At 46.5% G+C, this 17,595-nt stretch overlaps 1 protein-coding gene across 1 annotated transcript in view; it reads left to right on the top strand.

Moving 5' to 3' along the window:
- The window catches only part of CCDC88A (coiled-coil and HOOK domain protein 88A), an 888,939-nt gene that overhangs the window by 650,394 nt on the left and 220,950 nt on the right, over window positions 1-17,595 (top strand). Inside the window, exon 19 of the mRNA XM_085612608.1 lies at window positions 2,845-3,006. Coding sequence (XP_085468734.1) covers window positions 2,845-3,006 — 162 coding nt within the window. The remainder of the gene's footprint in view (window positions 1-2,844; window positions 3,007-17,595) is intronic.

Genomic DNA, 17,595 nt, shown 5'->3' with positions numbered 1-17,595 from the left:
ATTGGTCCTATTTTCTGAGCAAGATTGTGTCTCTGTCCCTGAAATGCAGCAGTTATAGCAGACCTGCTTAGGGTGTGCAGTGAGGTGTTACATCTCAGAGCCTTGTGGGCTGTTACTTTTGAAAAGAAGAGCACTAAGCCCTTGAATGTCACATTTGTTTTGATACAGTCCGCTAGTAGATCTCACATGTTCTTCCTCTTTTTCTGGTAGACTTGCAACTTGGATAGTGTTCCTGCTCTTCAGCTTTTTCCATAGTTTATTTCAGCATGTACTTCCTGTCTATCACCCTGGATGTGTAGGACAACACATTGCTACCTACAATTCCAGCCACCCAACTATACCCTTTTTTGTGATCACACTTACTGTCATTGTGCGTAAGTCACCACAAATAAAAATAACTTTAATGTCTAGAAAGTATCTTTTTTCATGGAAAGATTTAACTGTGATTTTCAGAAAGTGTGCTTGAATAAATGTAAATGTAAATGTGGGTGTACTTGTAAAGCGCACTGTGACTCCATGGAGTATCCTGGCGCTGAAGACCACTGGGGAACCCATCCTGGTTTTCCCTGTGAGATGGTCCCTTTCTGGGTATCTCCAAGGTGAAACCAGGCATCCGTGGGGGGCCGTTGTAGAGATGAGGCAAGCTTAATGCCCAGAGTTGCCGAGTGTGTTCCTGGTTAGAGTAGGTACCGAGGCGAGAATTATCGAGTCCGTTTTGACCCTGGTCCACAACCCTGCCGCGTCGGGAATTGAACCCTGGTCTCTGGCCGATTCTCTGCTTACGGGTCGGCCGCCTCTAACCAGTGAGCCACACCTCTCCACAGACGTATGTTTAGAGCTGTTAAAGCCGATTATGGTGTTTATGGGGAGAAATGTTTTTCCCGCTGTGCAGGTGTAGTTGTCCATGTTATAAATAATTAGGTGTCTGATTATGATGGTGGTCGGACTTACTTCTGACCGCCATCATATCGGAGTGGGACCGCCCGACTTGCTGCAGGCGGTACCACCAATGATATTACAATGTGACTGCCTTCAAGGTAGTCGCAAAGTGTATCTTTTGTATTGCAGCATGTGCTGCGGGCTGCAGCACATGCCGCAGTACAAAAGTTGACTTTCATTATATCCCTGCACTATCTGGCAGGCACCATGCGGTGCTTGCCACAAGGTGCATGGATATGTAGGGAGGCACCACAAGTGCCCCCCAAAACCCATAACTGTGGCCCAGGCGGGAAGAGGGGCCCAGCCTTTTTATGGCAGGTAATCCGCCATAAGACGGCTGGCGGGGGGGGACATCATAATCCCTACGGCGTTGCCTGGCTGGCACCTCCACCATTGTAGGGATTGGATTTCCCTCCGAGGATTCGACGGGCTCCTTGAGCCCGTTGAATCTGTAGTGGTTGACCTCTCTGACCGCCACCCATCCATCCGCCATCCTAATGTGGCAGGCTGAAAACATTACGATGGCGGGGGGACTGCCACCGGCGGGCTGTCGGTGGCAGTCCCAGCGTCATTGTAGTCAGGCCCTTAGTTTGAGTGATAGCAGGAGTAAAATAAGTAGCTCAAGCCCTTCTCTTTAGTTCTTCAAGACAGAGCACACAGGGTAAGCTCCATTGGGGGAATCTCCTGATCAATCCTTCATACAGAACAGAGCCCTATAAATTCACTCTGACAAGCCTTGGTAATCTCTCAAGCTCTGTGTGTTCCAGATCCTGCCCTTTTACTGTACAAACCGTGTACCTCACTGTGCAGCAACCTGAGGAGTTGTTATGCAGTCTTAAATCTTAAGTGCATCATGTGTGCTGCACCAGTCCCCTCAGATTTAATAATATCCATCACTGGAGAGAACTCGACTGGGCAAAGGAATCAAGACAGGAAGCCGGAAAGGTGCATACTCAGTCCAGGTAGAAAATGCAGCCCCAGACTAATCAACTTAAGTTTCTATGCCCTTCCTGGTGTCTTTCGGCTGTTTGTAGGTCACTGTTGTAGCCCATTCTCCCAGGGTTTAGGGGAGTGTAACTAAATTGATCCGCTCACTTCTATTTAACTCATGGTTTTAATTCATTCGAACTCCTCCTTTGACAGGCATCACACGGGGACAAGTTCAGCTTTACCCCCAGCTTGGCCCTTTACACTTCACTTTGTTTCTGCTTTCCTCACCTCACAGTGGCCAAGACCCAGTATCTCATCAGCAGTCTATTGGCTGCAAGCCCCCGTCCAGGTGATGGTGGTGGTCAGTGAGCCGGTTCGTCCCTCCCAGTTATGGTCACTGTTCACTATTCAGACACTTTCTTATGTCAAGTGGTCATCACCACTCCAGTATTGCATCATCCAATCATTTACTGCAGCTGGATCAGCATACATCTCCTGTTACTTAGCTTGCTGTGAAACAGAAGGGAAAACTGGTGTGTTTTCATGGGTTGCTTTCTGACTGAAATCTCATATTTGAGTATGTATCTGGTGGCATCATGGGTTTATGATCGATTTAAGCATCCAGTCCTGTGCTTTTGACCCATTTGAATGCATCCAGCATCTGGATTTTAGGCAAGACTAAGCTGTTTCCACTCACTCCTAAATCAGTCCTTTCCATCCTAATTTTTATGCTTCAGCCAAAGATTTCAATAATGTTTATAGTTCTTTTGTGAAGTAGCCCCTCCATGAGGCAAGTGGTTGTTTGTGTGTAACGTCTCTCTTCAGTTTATTCTTTGTTCTGTGATAACACATTCTACATTAAATTTTGTTATTACACCATTTGAGGAGAATAGTACCAAATTATCTGTTTTATTGCTATTTGTTATTAATTGCAGCATGCACCTAATAGATTCTGTCTTCTGTGTATGTTTTAAGAATGCTACACTACAGGCAGAGAAACAGTCACTGAAGACTCAAATGAAACAACTTGAAACCCAGAACAATAATCTGCAATCTCAGATCCTTGCACTTCAGAAGCAGACTATTTCTCTACAGGAACAAAGTACAATCCTTCAAACTCAGAATGCCAAGCTTCAGGTTGTGGTTAAACATTTTCATTGCTGATGTGCATGTTATGATAAACTATTTGCTGTTTTATGTCTTTTGGCTCATGTTTGATGCTGTCCAGGAAATCTGGCAATATAAAGATTGTGGAACCCTCAAACGCTATTGGAATTATATTTCAGGACAGTTATATCAGTTATTTATGGAAACTAAGGGGCACATGCATCAACCAAAATACCAGTCGCAAATCGGCCCCTTTGAGACCGGTATTTTGGCATTTGGGATGCATCAACCCAAATGCAAATTCGCAAAATAGGTAATCGCAAGATTTGCGATTACCTAAATTGCAAATGCATTAGGGAATCGCAGATTGCAATTCACTATTTGGGATGCAACAAGCCTTTCCCAAATGCGACTTCGCATTTAGGAAACGCTAATTACCATCAACTGCAAGTTGATGGAAATTTGCAAAAACTTGGAAAACGCACAAAGGTCAATTTTTCAAAGTGCCATGTGGCGCACACACATGTCAATTTCGGAGGTGCATCAGGGTGGCCTTTTGGCCCCCTTGAACCCTTAAAATTGCATGCACAATTTGTGAGTACCTATTTGGTACTCGCAAATTGCACATGCAATTCCCATTCATTCCTTAATTGAGAATCACAATTTGCTATTCGCAATTAAGGAATATGTAGGAATCGCTAATATTTTAGTGAAACCTACATGCATAGGCAATTGTGATTCCATAATTGCGATTCCTTAGTAATCGCAATTAAGGAATTGCAATTGCCTACCTTGATCCATGTGCCCCTATAAATGCTTTTTCTGATGGATTATTCTGCCCATAGAGTCTTCACCTTGTAAATCCCTTCAGATGCCGGACCATGAAAATTCTTGCAGTAGCTCTCAAGTCCTGACACGAAGCACCACATGCCTCCATTCTCAACTCCGAGTCCTACCACAGCAACACTCTTCTAGGTGACATCAGCACCTTATTTTTATTTACTCCCAGCGCCTTCCCTTTCCTCTCCACTCTGTCTCTACTTACAGAAGTAAGTTATTGAAGTGGAAGTACTCCAAGGAGAAAACCTCAATAGGAAGCACAGGAAACACTGCATGAGTGAGTCCTTCAACAGCGTTATATCTGTTCTTTTGAGATGTTTTCAAGTCAGATGCAGCGTTCCCCTACTCCAGCCTCAATCTTGTCTTCAGAGCCTATTTCAATATTGGAAAAGTTGTGTCCACAGTTCTTTGCACTGATAGCCACCCTCAAAAGGCTGCAGCCTTCACTCAGACCATGTTCCAGATATTTCACTCTGTTCCAGCTCCCTCTGGTGCACACTCTATCCCCATTGACCTTTGAGCAGAGCTATGCTGGCAGCGCCAGCCCTGACGCTTGTCAACCCTGACGGGAATAGCCGCAAAGTTCACTCTGCTTTGAAGGCGCCTCCAACAGTTTAAAGGCTTTGCCAATTGCTGTGGCACTAGTGCTGGCATTGAACTCAACACTGTGGTACCAACACTAATTAGAATGCGCCCTTTCAAGAAACTAAGGCTATTGTGTCCAAAGCTAAGCAGAAAGTCCATTCATTGATGATCTCATTTGTGAGCACTTGCCTTGTTCAGATGCTCAGATGTTCAGATACTAAAAGAAAGAAAGTTTCCTCTGAGAATGTTCCTGTGGGTTCTTCTGATGCCACATGTTTGTTTGCGCACCACGTCTGTGCACTCTGGTAGATTGCCCAATTGGTGGTTTTTCAGATCATATATGGATGCACTTTGACAGGTGGTGCATAATGACTGGGATGAAGTTCTGCATCTGGAACTTGACACCAATTATTTCGTAGCGCGATTGATGGATATTTTTGTTGCTATTCACAGGCATTCTTGGATATGTTCCATTAGTCTTTCTGGTGACCTGCGATCTTATGAATATGGCTTATAACCACTCCCATCTCATCAGAAGAAGGCAGACTCTGCCCTAGAGTGCTGTAAGCAGGGCCGCAATATGGGGTGCACTTTTGACCTTTTGTCATCTGCACGCCGGTTCCACTACCAATACAAGAAGCTCATGGGTTTTTCAAAGGACCAGTCCCACCAGAAGCACCAGCCATCCCAGCATGTCTACCAGCCACATCTGTTTTCTGATGGCTTCAGAGAACATGGTGGTTCCAAGGGTAGGAATGCCCAACAGCAATAGCCCACCTTCTCTCCCTCCAGCACCTTAAAAAGACTTAAACTCTCCTGCAAGTGAGAAACCTTTTGGGGGTGGGTTGCTGAGTGTGGAGGAAGGGGTTTTACTACTGTTCGTTTTTGGTCCCTAAGAAAGTAAGGGGACCTTTGTCTCATTTCAAATCTTTCTTGCCTGAACTCCTCTACGAAGCTGTAATTCAGAATGAGCTTTCATGCCTATAGTTCCAGGAATCTGAGGCTTTGACGGGGACACTTAATCTGCAATACCTGTATTTTCATATATCGGGCTTGCATTAATACAGGAAGTACCTACTGCTTGGTGGTGTGCTGTACTTACTATCTGGTTGCAGTGCTTCCTTTTGGCTACACATTGTCTCCTCAAGTCTTTGCAAGGGTCATGTCAGTGGTTGCAGCCAACCTTTGCAGGTCAGGGCATACATATTCCCATATCTCAATGACTGGCTGTTGAAGCCGGGGTCATCACAGCTGATGGCAGTCCACCTGCAGAGCGCAGTCTCCATGGTCTTCTATCTGGGGTTTTCAGTCAAATATCCCAAGTCTCACCTCTAGCCCATGCAATGTATGCCTTTTGTTGAAGTGGTTTTGGACACGGTCTCCCTTAGAGCTTTTCCTTATCCAAAGCGAATCACATTATTTTATGATACCAATTTAATGAACAAGGGTTAGTCTTATGACTCTTACAGTCCTACAGCTGCTGGGATTTGTGGCCACCTGTATTCTGCTCCCCCTGCATTGCTGGAGACACATGCAAGCTCTTTGATGTTGCCTTCATTTTTAATGGGCTAAGTACTGGAGGACACTGAAGGACAGGATCTGGATTTCCCCAGGTGAGCTCAGGACCTGCAGTGGTGGGTGGTGTTAGAACATCGAACTTGCGTGAAGCCCTCATGCCCTCCACTGGCAGTGACTACAGTTGTGATTCATGCCTCATCCTTAGGCTGGAACCACCATCTCAAGGCCATGGAGATTTGTAACCTGTGACCAACAGTGGGTGTTCATGGCATTCTTGCCCTCTGTCAGCAGTTGGGCTGTTCAGGTCCTCAGAGGCAATATGATCAGCATGTACATAAAGCAGAGTGGTGTTGGGCACTGGTTCACAATGTCTCTCTGTCCTTCAACCATTTGGCAAGTTACATGAATGTGCAGACAGACTTGAATATGCATTACATGGCTTACCGCAATTGACATCTCCTTCTGGAGGAGGTTTAGCCAATCTTCACCTTCTGAGGTGCCTGTCTGGTGGACCTGTTTGTTCCTCCCGAAAATTCTTACAGTTCACTGTTTTGTGTGCTGCATTTTTCACTGCAGGGGAATCTGGGAGATGCATTTTAGTGGAATGCATGTTAGTCTATTTTTATACAACCGTTCTTCTTCTATGCCTCAATACCTCTCTGTTTCCCCTCTGCTTCCACTTCTTTTCAGCTTCTCTGCAGTGTGAGAGGCAAATACTTCACTGGAATCTCCAGAACCTTCATGACTGGAGTTTGAACAGGGCAATCTGAGTGCCTTCAACTTGCTTTCTGAAGCAGTAGACGTCATCCCTGTGGTCCATCACCATGTCCATTAGCTCTGTTTATTCTGGCTCCCGGTCACTTTTTGTGGGGTGGGGTTCTAACGGAAGAATTTACCTTCTAAAGACTTTGTTACCTCATGCGTTGCACTTTGTGCTTTCCTTTGGGCATTGTAAAGGGAAATCGGTCTGCTTTGTTAGCTTTTCTTCATTCACCAGATCAGCCTTCCTTTTTCAAGCCACCCATTGTGATGCGTTCTGTAAAGGGTTTGACGCCTTTGATCCCTCCTTTGCATTTATCATCTCCTAGTGGGACCTTATCTTTGCGCTCACTTTTTTATTGTTTGACTGTTTGAGTCTATGCACAGTTATTCCTTGAGAGTTCTTACATTGAAGGTGGTCTTCCTTAGGCCTTGTTATTGTAGTTACAAATGTTTGCAGCGTCACCAAGCTGCAAGCTCTTTCAACGCATTCTTTTTTTATTTCATTCTTCCCACACAAGATGCTTCAGTCGAGGACTTGGAACCTAGATCAGATCTTGTAAGCACGATAAAGCAACTGAGTTTCTGGGATCCAGTTTGGTGCCAGAAGGGATTCATGCGGTCAGGAATCTGAAGTTACTGAGATTATCCACATCGGCAGACTACAGCACGGGCTGGGAGGATCTTCGCAATGTGAAGCACAATTATTGTCAATATTTGTTTAGAATAATGCAGAATGAGTTCCTGATTAGAGAGTATGATTTTGAAATGATGGATACCTCCTCACAGGGTGGATAATGCATTTTTAAGATAGGAATGTAAGTGGCCAGTGAACAAGAGATTACTCCACATCCTTTTGCTGGTGTTCTGGTCTACCAAATTGTCATTGACAGTTTTCTCATTAAAATGGAAGGAGTTCCAGTTTCAGTAGTGATAAATAATGCCACCTCCAAGCAAGGTGACAAGTCTCAATATTGAAGTTTTAATATGGACCTGCAATACTATTGACCATACAGTTGTAGTCAGTATTGACCTCAACTGTATTGTCAAGATAATTAGATTTGGAGTTGGAATGTTAAGGACCTACTTTAAAAAAAAAATTATGGCACAAGACTTTGGCTTCAGCAGCCCAGACAGTAAGGTGATGTCCATTCCTTTTTCGCACACCATTCTAAATGGTGAGCTTCGCTCATGACCTTTTCAGCGGTGTTCACTGACAACCAGATATCTTCAACAAAAGAGATTTTTAAGGAAAATGTCCCCTCCAAAGACTATAGGCTTCAACCCATGCTGTGCCTGCAGGATGTAGATGTCGGCCACGGATCCACAGATGTCTGTGTTTGATGCTTAGGCACCTAGCATGACTCGAAGTCCTGCAACCAGTGCTCCCTCATGCTCCGAATGCTAACAAGTAGCATGAAGCAAAATTGTAATGCACCACCCAAGTCTTGGTCCTGTTTGTTGTCCTCGGATAAGTCCAAGATGAAGGTGAAAGACAAGACTCAGAGCAAACACAAAAAACCTAAGTGTGAGTTAACTCCTCCCCACTGCTCCCGCTCCAGGAAGAGGTCATGCAGGTGGTGTTGCATCTACCAGACTTTGCTTCCATAGTCTGTCTCCTATCTCATTCCACAGTTTGAGCTGATTCACCCTGACTTTTCAGGGCATCATTGATTCTGAATCAGATTAAGGCCTTCAAAGGGGCAGTGCTGCATCTTTGCAGTCATTTCTGGGTGCCCCTGGAGTGTCATTCAGTTCTGGGTATCTTCCAGGGCCTACGGAAAGACTTCTATCTGACAGGCTATCCCCGGCATTGACCGGCCCTTGCCTTCTCCAGGCCGTGCCTCCAAACATTTGCCAAAGGCCTCTCTTTTTGAGTGCCAGCTCAGCTCCAAAGTTGTTAGTTCCAGATCTGACCCCGTCAGTTTAGGATCTAGACCCTAGTTCGGCTAGATTCCAGTCGATGTCAAGCTATTACATTTCAAACACCCAGCTTGTGGTCTGGAAAGGTTCAGCTACAAAGTGTTGGCCTTGACATCACTATTCCAGATGGTTGGTGACTGTTTTTTAATCTGATTTTGACACTGTAGAGGGCATTCAACATGTTCCCCTTGATGAAAATAATGATGAGGAGGTAGACAATTTACTCACTCCTTACTACACTGATGCTGGTCTGTATTTAGACCTATAACATTTTAGTGGCCTTGGCACCTTTTCTAAGACTGAGCAGCACTTTTCTTTATCTCTTATTATTTAACTCTGACTTTTATTTATTTTATTTTCCGATGTCCATTTCCATCTGAAATTATTCTGATCTTTTCTGGATCATTCCCTGTACAAGGTGGAGATTAGAGGCCTCTGCTCTCCAGTGAAGCTAAGGCACCTTATCAACCTTCAGGAGCAGTGTGCTATCTGGCAGGCCTTCAAGGCCTCTCAGCCCTCCGTCAACAACAAACCTGTTATGGTTCTGACGGACAACATGACTTACATGTTCCACTGCAACCAGCAGGATGGAGTAGGATCACGTGTACTGTATCAGGAAGGGTTGAGACTCTGGAGATAGAGGGACCTTCAAGGAATTCTGATAATGTTTGGCACATGGCGGAATCCCTCAGTGGCAGGGTGGAGAACTTCAGCAGATGCTATCTGGCCAACTACAAGTGGAGGTGGCTCGGGTGTAGATGGTATGTGGAGCATGCCTTTTGGGGGAACTTTTCGCCACCTCCAGAAACACCCAGGACTCGATTCACAAAGGTTTATCGACTTGACTTTGATGGGGAACACCTTTTTTTTATTTATTTTTTTAAACCGTTTATTACAAAATTCAAAAAATATACAAAGATGGGCCTACAACCTTCAGGCCAGCCGCTAGCAAGCAAGAGGAGCATGTGATACAAACAATAGCGCGCATGCCGCGGCAAAGGGAAATGCACAGGAGTTAGAAGCGGTGGTAGCCACACCATCCGGACCCCACATAACGGTTTCATTTTAATATAAATAACAACAAAAAACAAATCCACAAGGCAACCCACAATCAGAAACAGCAGCATGTGCTCCCCTAGAGGGGGGACCCTACCAATCCATAGGAGTATCAAGGGGGGGGGAACACCTTTTGACTTTGATGGGGAACACCTTTTCAAGCCTCACATTGATGAGCACATTGATGAAAATTAAGAAGAACACAGATACAGATAAAACCGTGAGTGCCCTTCAGACACCAATAATCAGTGGCACCTTTAGGAGGCAGCAGGGTAGAGGCACTTCCAAAGACACCTCTCGCAACCAATTCCAGTTCTATCAGTGCCAGCAGCAGGCCTACCTTCATCAAGGGGGCAGAGGTTATACACAGATGCCTTGTACACAAAAGCAGAGGCACTCCCACTAAAGGAGCCTGTACCTCTAAACAGTGACTTGCCACTCATCCCCCAGACCACACATCACCTGTCGTACTGCGAAGATATCACCTCCGACCTGTAGATTTTCTTCATCATATAGCATGGGTATTGCCGTGAGCTCACCTCAGTTCCACCAAACATCTCACCCCGGAAACACACCCTCAGCCCGAACACCAGCACCTTCTTCAAGAGGAGGTTTAGGCGCTCATCCTCAAGGGCTCTATAAAGCCAGTTCTTCCTCAGTACCGCCACAAGGGGGTATTCTCTCTGTACTTTCTTTTTCCTAAAAAAGACAGGTCCATTAAACCTTCCTGTCAGAACACTTTCATATGACTACCTTACAGGATGTCATTCCTCTGCTGCAGCAAGGCGACTTCATGACTGCTCCTGATCCGAAGAACTCCTGCTTCCACATACCCATCCATCCCGCTCACTGCCATTACATATGCTTTGTGGTAAGTGGTCAATATTATCAATTCAAGGCATTACCATTCAGAGTCACCACAGCTCCAAGGGTGTTCACCAGATGCCTGGCTGTGGTAGCCTCATATCTCAGAATGGAGGGGGGGGGGTATCTACATGTTTCCCAGTCTTCATGATTAGCTGATCAAGAGCGCAGCGAAGCAAAAATGCCTGGCGCACACCCAGACCATCATGTCCCTCTTCCACAGGTTTACCATAAACATCTCCAAACTCATTCTCCAGCCTCTTGAGATGCAGACCTTCTTAGGGTCCACTCGTAATTCCATCAATGGCAAAACCTACCCTAGCGCATCCAGAGTACAAGCTTTTCAACAGTTACTGACTCTTTTTCAGTCACATCGTTACCTAAATGTCAGAACCGTAATGCATCTTCTAGTAATGATGACTTCCTGCATAGCCTTATTCCCTCATGCCAGACTACAGATGCATCCTTTCCGGCAAGACCTATTGGTACAATGGTCAAAGGCGGAGGGTTACTGGGAAGATCTAGTGTTGATATGGTCCAGCACCTATCACTCTCTGCAGTGGTGGATCAGCAACAACCTGTTGCAGGGCCGGCCCTTAATGGACCCCTTTCCTCATGTGGCCATCACCACGGATGTCTCAATTTCAGGTTGATGTGTGCATCTCCAAAATGTGACAGCTCACGCTTGTGGTCCCTCTATCAGTGGGGCCTACACAGTAGTCAGCCAGCAATCCAGCTATCCCTCAAATCCTTCATTCCGGTCATCCTACACAAAGTGGTCCTCATAAAGACGGACAATAAGACTGCAATGTATTACCAACAAAAGCAAGACGGCACACACTCCCTGCAATTATAAGCACTAGCACAGAGTATTTGACATTGAATGATTCACCACTGGCGGAGTACTTATCAGGAGTGGACAACAACTTGGCAGACCTGCTCAGCAGGGTGCAGCAACAAGCACTTGCATTGTTGAGGGGCCGTCGAAGGTCGATCTCTTTGCCTCCACGCACAATGCAAAATGTCAAAACTTTGCAACCAGGTTTCTACACCCACAGTTCTTTGTCAGTGCACTATGAATGATTTGGTCAGGGAACTTTGCCTATGCTTTTCCTCCTCTCCCACTCCTTCCGCACATGCTCAGAAGTCTTCAGCAAACCTCTCTCACCCTCATCCTGGTGGGTCCCACATGGGCCCTTCTTGAGATGCCTGTAGTTCCTCACAATAAGCTCCCCAACAGGCCAGAACTTCTCACACAGGATCAAGGAAGGATCAGACACCCAGACCCCAGCCAGCTTAATCTAGCAATTTGGCTGCTGAGGTCTTAGAGTTTGGTTATCTCAATCTCCTTGAAAAATACATGGACATTCTCAAAGCAACACACAGGCCAACTACGCATGTGTGTTATGCTATCAAGTGGAAATGATTTGTTCATTACTGTATTTTGAAGCACCTGGACCCTCTTAAACCTGCAGTTCAAGATATTGCCTCCTTCACTTACAGAATTGAAATTTAGCTTACACCTCGACGCGCCTTCACTTGGCCGCCATTGCAGCCTCTATGCGAAACAAGGAACTCTTGTCTTTGTTTAGGATCCCTGTCATCAGGGCTTTCGTAGAAGAGCTGAATTGGCAGATCCCACTCAGAGTTTCTCCTGCCCTGGTCTGGAACCTTAATGTCGTTCTTACTAGGCTTATAAGCCCCTCTTTTGAACCAGTACGCTTATGCCAGTTTCCCTCATGGAAGGTCACCTTCCTTCTCACTATCTCATTCCTAAGACGTGTTAGAGAGCTACAGACTCTCATCTTGGAAGAGCATTCCTCTCAGGTCCACAACAAGAGAGTCATTCTTAAGGCCAACACCAAATTCCTTCCCAAAGTCATATGCCCTTCAACCTCAACCAAACTATCATGCGCCCTGTCGTTTTCCTGCTACCGGACACGGGGGTAGAAAGGGCGCTTCACACCCTTGGTGTAAAACGTGTCCTTATGTCAGTGCTTAATTTGTAAAATATGAAGTCCGGGTGCTCAAATGTTTGTCGGAGGCCACACCTACTTTTCACGGGCCCCACCCACTTCCTCCACTGGCTCCACCCACTTACTCTATTGGCTCCCCCAACATCCTCAACTGGCACTGCTAAAAGTCAGATGTAATACCCGATCTGAATATTATGTTTCTTTTGCCTTCATTGATTTATTTTGCTCACCACAAAGTGTTATTCATACTTTTTGAAATGTCAATCATACACTTTCATGCTACTACAAAGAACCATCAGACAGCGAGTCTAAAGCTGATCTAAAACTTATGGGCCCGGACCTTTTCAGAATCATGGACAGGTCTTTATTGTTGAGTTCCCAGATATTAAAACAAACATTTCCTGCATTAAGCTCAAATCCATGAAGCCTTCCGTACCATGCAAAACCCTTATACAGTGTGTCTTTACAAGTTGAAAACAGCCCAAATTTACAAACATGGCCAATTTTTTTATTTTGCTTTCTGATTCTCTAATGGGGGGGGCTATTTTATTTTGGTACCCGGACCTATATTCTTTCCCAGTCCGACGCTGTATAGGTAAAGTTAGGAGAAAATTATTTCCCTACTGTTATTTCAGTTAAATTACCAAATATTCTTACTTCATAATTTTCTACAGAACTGTGTTCAAAGCCGGTAACTGCGCTCCCTCTAGGGCTAATTTTCATGCATTACAATGCAAATATTCCTAGTATGAGTAGTACCATATATAATATGATTCGCAACCACATAATACTTTCACTTAACAGTGCTCAAGCTAATGTCTCACAGTGAGAGAGTCTCAGCCAAACGGAAGAAATGTCATGAGGAGCTACTGGTCACGACGGGCCTGAGACTGACTTAGTATGGAAGATGCAGAGGCAAAAAAGCTGCTTGGAAAATGCATCGTAAAATATGTTTGTGACAATTTTGGCTTTGTACGGTGATGCAGGGAAACATGATTAAACAATACTGTAGTTTCACACATAATGGGTGACACTTTGCAGGTCTTGACTGTACAGGATCAACAGGAAGGCAGGTTAGGAGGATTTTATAGGATTGGAATTCATACAGCAATATTGATGATACCTTAAGAAGCTTTATCAATATAGATGATAAAACATTTCCATACAAGTCATGAAACAACAATCATATTTGTAAGTGCCATCAGGCACCAAGAAAGCAAGATCATCAATTACCCTCCTGAGCATGGTATGTTATTTTGCTCAGTCAGCAGCAGTATGTTGAGCACAGGCAGTGACTACACAGCAGCCTCACTGTGAGTTCTCATGCAAATGTGCCATGTCTTAATGAGGAGTTTTCCTATTTTCCACTTGTCCACTCTGAAAGGGGCAGCATACCCACTGAATACACCATAGATAGGACTGATACAACTCAGCAGGGGAGCAGCAAGTTGGAGCGTAGGCAAAATCAGGAAAAACACCCAGCTCCTTCAAGCATCGATCACCTGATACTGATGTGGTGGGACTCGTCACTCAGTGGTTCACTTTACAGTTCACTTCATGCGTATGAAGTGAACTGTGAAGTGCACCGGCCCAAATTAATACTGGTTTACTTCCCTACTCTCTCCCTTCCTAAATCTTGTCTGTCCATTATTACAATTCCCTGAATCTCACTCATTGTGGTAATAGAAGCTGTTTTCTAAAGAAAATAATTATCGCCACTGTGACCATCTGTACGTTGTTGTTATAAAATGTCGATGCAGAACTTTTTACTTTTCCTCCTAATCTACAATGCCCTTAATGGCACAGTTGGCGACTAGGCCGCGCAGCCGCGCTGCTAAAGTCAGGGTTAAAGTAATGTTAAAGGCCCTGCACAGCACCTGCCCTTGTTCCAGCCTTCTCCTCCTGGCACGGTCCTGTCAGGCTGGGATTGAAGGCCCAATGACCTAGCCGTAGCCTTACTCTCTTTGAAGCGCTCGAGAGCAGCGTCAGCCTTCTTCCCGAACAGACCAGACCCATCAAAAGGTAAGTCCAATAAAGTTGACTGGACATCAGAAGAGAATTCGGAGGACCCTCCTGGTGGCAACTGAAGACCCCATGACCCTGGCAACTGAGTCTGCTGTATCCAGGCCACTCTGAATAACCTGGCGAGCAGCCGCCTGGGCATCCGATAGCACTTCATTGAATCCTCCTCTATCCTCCTCTGACAGTTTTGGCGCCAACTTTTTAGCAGAGTCCATAAGCGCATGGATATAGCGCCCCAACAAACAAGTCGCATTTGAAGATTTCAATGCCATACTGGCTGATGAAAAGACCTTCTTGGCCGATTGGTCCACCTTTTTTGCCTCCCTGTCCCCTGGGACTTGAGGAAATGCACCTTTCGACCGTCCAGAACAAGCCGCCTGAACTACTAGGCTTTCAGGTGAAGGGTGTGAAGATAAAAATTCAGGATCCCCTGGAGCCACCCTATACCTTCTTGCAACCACCTTGGAGACTGCAGGAGCTGAGAAAGGCTTGCGCCATACATCCAGCACAGGTTCCAAAATTGCCTCATTAAAGGGCAACAGAGGCTCTGAGACCGCAGTTGGAGAATGCAACACCTCAGTCAAAATATTGGACTTGAATTCAGTAGATGGCAATTGAAGGTCCAACAACTCTGCAGCCTTTCTAATTACAGCATGATAGGGTGCCGCGTCTTTAGAGGGTTCATCCGATGGCGGAGTGATCTCCCACTCCGGAGACAAATCCAGACCACTTGCCTCCTTCAATTCGTCGAACACCTCATCAGATTCGACCAATTCCCCCTCTTCAGCCTCTTCCATCAGAAAGCGTCTCTCCTCCAGCACTCTCTGCGCCTCCCTTCTTGAACGGATCCGCACCTGCGGCGTCGGCGGCGCCGTGATCGAATCCGACGGATGGAGCAGCCGGCGTTGAACGAGGTCGAGTCGGTGCCGGCGAAGAGGGAAGCGGCGTCGATGTTCTCGGCGCCGGCATCTGCCAAGACGGCGTCGCTGGGAAGAACGGCATAAATGGTGCTTGAGGGTAAACCTGCGGCACACCCAGATTGAAAGCCATCGGACCCATCGGACCCATAGGTGCACCAGAGGTATACATGGCCCAAGAGAACACCCCGTACATTGCATTGAGATAATGCGAGGGGTCCTGACCTGGATTAGGGAAAGCCGGATACTGGTCAGGTAACACCGGACTCGGGCCTGCCGGCGCCGACGGTGGAACTTGCGGCGTCACAGACTCACCCGGAGCCTGACGATCCTCATCCTGGCCCGGGGTCGGAGACGGAGCCGGAGGACTTGCAGGATCTGGAGACGGTACCGGCGCCGGAGAGGACACCGGCACCGGGGATTCAGCCGGAGCCGGCGAAGACACCGGAGAAGATGGAACCGGAGGCGAAGCCGGGACAGGAGAAGGAGACACTGACTCTCTTCGACGCCGAGCAGGCGATTTCGACTTTGACGTCGAAGCCTTATGATGCGACGAATGCCTCCTCTTTTTCTTATGCTTCTTGCTCTTTGAAGCATGTCCCGAAGTCGACTTGGAAGCCGACCTCGACCTCGACCTGGATCTTCTTCTACCTCTTTTCTCCTTTTTCTTCATCCGGGCGATAAAGAGCTTTGCCTCTCTCTCCTTAAGAGCCTTCGAGCTCATTTTCCTGCAACTCGAACAACCTCCAACGTCATGGTCCGAGGACAAACACCAAACGCAATCGTCATGCGGGTCGGTGATGGACATGTGTTTGCCACATTCACGGCAAGGCTTAAAACCAGACTTCCTTGTCGACATTCTCGAAGAAAGACAGAGAATCTTCAGAATAAACACAAAGTAACAGGTAAAGCTACCAGTAACGATTCCCGAAATCCGTTGGCGTCGTCGGCGCGGAAAAAAGGGAACTGACGTCATCACGCCGAGGAGGTCTTCTTATGGAGCCGGTGACGTCAGCGGAGTCGCGAGCGGAGCCGTGCCTCTGTGACGTCGTCTTCGACCTCATCGGCGTGGACTGCTACAAAAGTTTCCGAATGATGCTGGCGCAGGGGATATTCACAAGGTGAGGAATCCACTGGCAGATGTATCCATCAGAAGAACAAGTTACTTACCTTCGGTAACGCTTTTTCTGGTGGATACAGTATCTGCCTGTGGATTCCTCACTGACCCACCCGCCTCCCCGTTGTCCATCCTTCTATACCTGCAATTCTATTAATGGTGTTTCAAGATGTGTTTTGTTACTGTCAAAGGCATTGTGTTATTTCTTTTGCCTTTCTACTTATTCTTCACACTGTGTGTGTTGCTTTGTATATTATGTACTGTGTATACTGTGTATATATATTGCTGTCAGTCTGTCCGTGTGCCTCGAAGGCACGGAAAAAAGGGGCGGAACTGACGTCATCACGCCGAGGAGGTCTTCTTATGGAGCCAGTGACGTCAGCGGAGTCGCGAGCGGAGCCGTGCCTCTGTGACGCCGTCTTCGACCTCATCGGCGTGGACTGCTACAAAAGTTTCCGAATGTTGCTGGCGCAGGGGATATTCACAAGGTGAGGAACCCACAGGCAGATACTGTATCCACCAGAAAAAGCGTTACCGAAGGTAAATAACTTGTTCATTATGGCTGTTACTTGCGGTTACTGCTATGGTGGTGGTGGGAGGATGGACACCGGCCTGCCTTTAAATTTGTTACTGCCTGCACTACGACGTCGTCGGGGACAGGCCACCACCTCAGATGCTGATGACTTGTGGCCTCGTGCGTACGTGTGGGTGTGCCGGGGCGGGGCATTTTGAAAACATTCTACGCACGGTGCCACCGCGCAGCCCTACCCCAGCAGAATCAAATCCAGCCTCCTGCCAAATCTGAGTCCCGCCAACCGGCAACGGCTGCCCCCTAATTAAAGAAAACACTTTAAAAATGCGCATCGTCGTGACCGTCACGACTAAATCAATAGAATCTGATCAGCATATTGGATTGATTTATGCAGGCAGTAAATAAATTACGAGTCAGATGGTCTGGATCGGTATGTGATGCGCCGAGTCAGTGAGGTAATTTATGTCGTGCACAGGTGCAGATATCTTGTGTTTTGAAGACCCGGCCCTG

The sequence above is a fragment of the Triturus cristatus genome, chromosome 6 (genome assembly GCF_964204655.1).
Source record: "Triturus cristatus chromosome 6, aTriCri1.1, whole genome shotgun sequence".
Lineage (NCBI taxonomy): Eukaryota > Metazoa > Chordata > Amphibia > Caudata > Salamandridae > Triturus > Triturus cristatus.
The sequence above is the reverse complement of the archived record's forward strand: the minus strand, read 5'-3'. Positions and strand labels throughout refer to the sequence as shown.